This window comes from Microtus ochrogaster, assembly GCF_000317375.1.
Source record: "Microtus ochrogaster isolate Prairie Vole_2 chromosome 14 unlocalized genomic scaffold, MicOch1.0 chr14_random_1, whole genome shotgun sequence".
In the NCBI taxonomy this organism is placed as follows: domain Eukaryota; kingdom Metazoa; phylum Chordata; class Mammalia; order Rodentia; family Cricetidae; genus Microtus; species Microtus ochrogaster.
In genome coordinates, this window is record NW_004949096.1 from 35,673,428 (window position 1) to 35,679,079 (window position 5,652).

The following is a 5,652-nucleotide window of genomic DNA, read 5'->3' on the forward strand; positions in this document are numbered from 1 at the left end:
GCAACAAATAAGTAAACAAATAGATAAATCCTGAATTTTATGGAATTCTAAATGCCAAAAGCAAATGACTTTATTATTGTATTTGATTTTTGAGACAGTCTCATTATGTAGCCCAGACCAGGGTGGCTTGGAACTTGGACTTCAGGCTGACCTCTAATTTGCAGTTTTCCTGCCTCTGCCTCCCAAGAGCCATGATTATGAGTGTGCACCTAGCTCCTTTGTCAATTACTGTTTTCTGAGCTGTTAGAGTTTTGTTGAGAAAGTTCTTGGTTATGCTAGTATCTTGAATTGTTTTTCTCTAGTATTTTCAAAATTTCAGGTCTTGTATTTTTCATTTCTATCTGTCTACCCTTCTGTCTGTCAATTTTTAGACAGTGTCTCTTTACTAACCCTGGCTGTCCTGAAATTTTCTATATAGACTAGACTGGCCTCAAACCCAAAGAGATGGATCTGCCTCTGCCTCCCAAGTGTTGGGATTAAAGAAAGCATGCCCAGCTTGAATAAAATTTTATGTAGGGTGAGATCTGAGGTATTAGTTTTACTAGCACTGTTTGTCAAAGAGCATACCTGTTTCCATTGTTTCTTGGCATTTTTGTTGAAACTCAGAGGGCTGAAGAAGTGCATGGTCTTAGGAGTAAGTCCTTTTTTGTTCTCTTCTTGTGCTAGTACCATGTTTTGTTAATATGGCTTTGTAGTACGCTTCAAAATTAGAAACCATGATAACTCTGCCATCATTGCTCTTTGCTTATGCTCAAGATTGCTTTGGCTATTTGGGATTCGGTTTTCTGTTTGTGTTTTTTGTTTTCGTCTTCCGTACAAACTTTAGGGTTTTTCTTTTCCACTTCTGTAAATAAATAATGTTTTTGGGTGATTATATTGAATATGTACATCTTTTGGTAATTTAGCCATTCTTCTCCCTACTCCCTAAGGCATATATATATATATATATAGATATAGATATAGATATAGATATATACATACATACACGTAGTGTGTGTATGTGTGTGCGTGCATGTGCATGCTTGGGAGGCCAGAGAAAGACATCACATATCACTATTTCCTATTCCCTTGAGACAGGGTGTTTCACTAAACCCAGAGCTTTTTGGTAGGGTGTCTGTAAAGCAAGTCCCAGCAATCCTCTTGTCTCTGCCAACCCTCCCATCTCACCAATTAGCACTTGGTTACAGGCACATGAAGTTTTTTACATGGGTACTGGAGATGTGAACTGAGTCCTATGACTGTGCAGTTTAGCCATCTGCTCAGATCCATGTAGCCACAGCCATTTTCACCAATGTTCTGCATTGGAAGAGGGTACTGCATTATAGGCTGCAGGGACCTAAGGCAGCTCCTGCTGCATAGTGTTCTGTAAACAGTTATTAGCACTGAGAGAAGGGGAAGGTGAGATCTTTAAGTTGTAAACCTTGGGCATCTGTACTGGGCTCCTCAAGGCTACTCCCACGGTTGAAGACTTGCTAGAAAGACCTTCAGGACTCGGCAAATAGTGTACTCCTAGCTGTTTAGGACAGTAATGCAGTAGGGATACACGGCTGGATTATAAAGGAAGAAGACACAGAATAGTCTTGAGGCTTCGTTCTCTAGCACCAAGATGCAACAATGTGTGTTTTTGGCCAGCAACCTGTTAGAGACTTGGTGCCGGAGTTTTCACTAGAAGCTGGTCTCAGCACCGTCTATTTAACATGTAAGTTTGGACCTCCATGGAGAAAATCCATCTTTCACAGAGGCCTCTTGATATTTGTCGTGATTTGGGCACAGAAAACTTCATTTACCAAGAACAAGATGGTCAAGGACCTTTCTTTGAATAAGCAGCCGCCAGCCTTCACTCTCAGGTTTTTTTTTGTTTTTTTTTGTTTTTTTTTGTGCACAGGGTATTGCACTCTTCACTGCAGTTTTGGGTCATGGTTATTTTTGGTACTGGATGTAGAGTTGCTGTGAGAGATCCAGGTGCCTCCAACTTTGCTGTATTTCTTTTCCAGAATGGCTTTGATTACTTACTGACTTACAGTGACAATCCACAGACAGTGTTTCCTCGCTACTGTGTCAGCTGGATGGTTTCCAGTGGTAAGCAGGGGTATGCATAGGGGGTCTGAACCTGAGCTGAACAATTTGTTTTTTTGTCTTAATGGCAACAGGAGGGTTGGTACTTAAACATTTTGTAGACATGTTGGGGATATTTGAACCATCTTCCCATTTCATTATAGCCTCTAAGTGGGATTTGAAGGGTAAGAAGCACAGAGGTTCCAGAGGAGAGTTTTTAAGACATCACTTTGGTGCCTTACATATAGATGTGTGCACTGATGTATTTAGATTTTTTGCTCAGTAGTATTGAATGGCTAGGTTGATGGTATACACACTTGTAATCTCAGTAGTGGATACAGGGGCTGAAGCAGGAGGATCAGGGTCAGCCTAGGTAACATCTGATAAAACCAAAATGTTTGAAGACTGTGAGATCTGGCCAAGAAGACTTAGTTGTGGGACAGTTGCCTAGGGGAATGACCACTACCTAAGAAGGGCTGCATGCCATAGCCATAATCACACCCCTCACTTCTGATACCTTGTCTTAGGAAGCATTCTCACGTGAGTTTCATTGTTTTGGTTTGATTTTTCTTTTGTATTGTTTTTTAGAAGATCTTGGATAGCCCAGGCTGGCTTTAAATTCCTTTTTGTTTTGTTTTTGTTTTTTGAGACAGGGTTTCTCTGTGTAGCCCTGACTATCCTGGAACTCACTCTTGTAGACCAGGCTGGTCTCAAACTCACAGAGATCCTCCCAAGTGCTGTGATTAAAAGCATGCACCACCACCACTTGGCTTGATTTTAACCTCTAGATCCTCCTACTTCAACGTCCCAGTTGTTCCAGAGGGGGATGGGAAATTAGATATATATGTGTTCATTTATCTAAATTAAATGACAGGGTTTTTGTTGTTTTTGTTTTGTTTTGTTTACTATATCACTAAGTAATATTTTAATCACCTAGAAGAGGCATTTGGGAATTCAGTGGCCTGATGAAAAGATCAGTTGTGGGTAACTTTCACAGTTTGTGCACAGGGAGCCGTTCTGGGAGGCAGATATCACTCATGGGTTTTCATTCAAACCATTGTTTGCCTACCATTAGAGAGAATAAGTTCGGATTTTGAACATTTGAGCTTGTGTGTTTGCTGTCCTAATTCGCTTTCTGTTGCGCTAATGAACACCATGACTTGAGAGGGAAAAGATTTATTTCATCTTCTAGCTTATGTCCATTTTTAAAGGAAGTTAGGGCAGGCAACTGAAGTAGAGCATTGCTTACTGGTTTGCTTAGCTGTTTTATACAACCTAGGATCACCTGACTAGGTAGGTATGGTACTACCCACTGAGCGGGGCCTTCCCACTCCAATCATTAATTAAGAAAATGCCCCCACATGCTTTCCAAGAGACCAGTCTTACAGAGGCATTTTCTCCTCTTAACTGAGGCTCGCTCCCTCTTCCCAGAGAACTCTCTAGCTTGTGTCAGGTTGACAAAAAAACTAATCATCACAGCAGCTTGACCAGCTTCTTCTGTGTCCTGATAGGCATGCCAGATTTCCTGGAGAAGCTGCATATGGCCACTCTGAAAGCCAAGAACATGGAGATCAAAGTGAAGGACTACATCTCGACTAAGCCTCTGGAAATGAGCAGTGAGGCCAAGCCTACTGCTCCATCCTCCGAACGGAAGAGTGAGGGTAGCCGGGGCCCGGCTCGGATTGAGTATGCTTAAGGCCTTTGGGATGAGGAGAGACAGGCATTCCTGGCCCTGCCTTGCTCCCTCAACTCTGCTGCAGGACAGGGACAAGTCACGCGTGTTCGAAGACATCTGCTGTAAATGTCAGTGTGAGAGAATTAGAACTGGAGTTAGATTTCATTTGGAGCCCTGTTGCTTTTTACCAAACAGAGGACCATGGCATCATGGAGTCGTCGTGTTTCAGGCCAGCTGTTGTGAAGTCTAATATATTATGCTGAGCTAATCTGGAACAAACCTCTCACTTTAGGCCAGAAGGGGATGACTCCTATCTGCCTCCTCCAAGAAGCTTCATCGCTGACATTCCAAATGCCACCATTGGTTGTGCAGCGCTCTGGATATCCTACAGTTCTGTAGGTCACTTGGAAACTGGTTGGCCCTGAGTTCTCACTAAGGGGTCACTAGGAGTGCTCTTGGTAACAGTCCTATGGTGATGTGAGCACTGGCTGAGCTAAGTGCCTTGTCCTCACCTTGCTTTATCATTAGAGACACGAAGTTTGTACCAAGGGATCCTTGTCCCTACAAAATACCATGATACTGATTCATCTGACTCAAAGTGGTTTTCATCGTAACCGGCCATTCTGTGTTCATGGGCTGTGCTCGCTGGGTTGTGGCCTCTGCCCTAGCCTTAGCCCACTTGCCAGGAGCACCAGAGACAAACCCCTTTAAACATAACTTTCTATTGATGACATCAGTGTTTTGATAGGGTCAGTGGAAGTGTGCACAAAACATCTCACATAAAAGTAACTAGATTTCCTTTTTAACCTTTGTAGCAAAATTGGAGTTGTAGATTTGAGCACAGCTCCTTCATAGTCTTATTTGTTCGGGCGTTATTTTACCACTGCAGATTGACTGGGCCTTCCTGGAGTGCTAAAGGTAGTGGATTGTGGTTATACCATTTTCTCAGAATTTTCAAAACTGTAAGGTGCCATGTGGGCCAGCAGATGAAGTCTTGCTCCGTACCAATATGGTAGGGATGTGGCTTATGTGACTCTTGATCCTCTAAAACATTTCTCTCCAGAACTGACATAGAAATAAGACACACAGTTTGGATAAGATCACAACCAGATGATATGAGCCTGGTCTTGCTGGTTTCTTTATGGTAAATAGGGATCAAGTTTTAAATCTTCCTCCCTCCCTTTTTTCCCTGGAGTTTATATAGCTGAATTTCTCTTTTTTTCTTGTTTGCTACTCTGTTGTGGTGTTGAAAAAGGAAACTAAACCCAAGGTGAACTTAACCCCTTTTTTAAAAAATTTCTTGTTGCCTACTCACTTCTGTGCCAAGAAAACAACTAATTCCCCCGATGTTTCATGTCTTCCTGATTGTTGGCAGAGCAGAGAGATGCATTGAGCAGTCCCAGTGTCTTTCAGTGAGCGTTTCTCCCTTCTCCCCAAGACCTGACAGAAGCCTTTTATCTGAATTTGGCATCTGTAGGTGAATGTGTGAGTGTGTGCGTGTGTATGCCAGGTGCGGGTATTAAGCAGTATGGTTGCCCTTGTTCTGACTTAACAGTGATTTGACTCTGTACAGTTACCTGTATCATCATAATGAGTTTGCTCCTAACTGTTGACATTTTTATCACATGTGTGAATAAATAAAGATTGCTACAGAAGAGTATTTACTTTTGACCATGTAGTGGGGAAATTGTCTATGTTGGGCTCTTTGTCATCCTAATCACAAAGTTGTTATAGGACATTGGTGGGCCTTTTTCTTTCTTGGCAGGCAATGAGTGATACAAAGCCTAGCCTCCTTGCAAAGACTGTGGCCCCTAAGTGACCAGCTTGGGAACTGAAAATATCTGTCTCTACTCTGGTATTTTGATCTACTGACTCATAGATCAGGTAAGAACAAGGTCTCACTAAGAGAATCAGTGAGTTGG

General features: G+C 42.3%; 1 protein-coding gene across 1 annotated transcript in view; it reads left to right on the top strand.

Annotated features, from left to right (window-relative positions):
- The window catches only part of Stard7 (StAR related lipid transfer domain containing 7), a 31,033-nt gene extending 25,634 nt beyond the window's left edge, over nt 1–5,399 (top strand). Inside the window, exons 7-8 of the mRNA XM_005364431.3 lie at nt 1,995–2,079; nt 3,567–5,399. Of these exons, the coding sequence (XP_005364488.1) occupies nt 1,995–2,079; nt 3,567–3,751 (270 nt within the window). The 3' untranslated portion in view covers nt 3,752–5,399. The remainder of the gene's footprint in view (nt 1–1,994; nt 2,080–3,566) is intronic.
- Nucleotides 5,400–5,652: the final 253 nt, after the last annotated feature.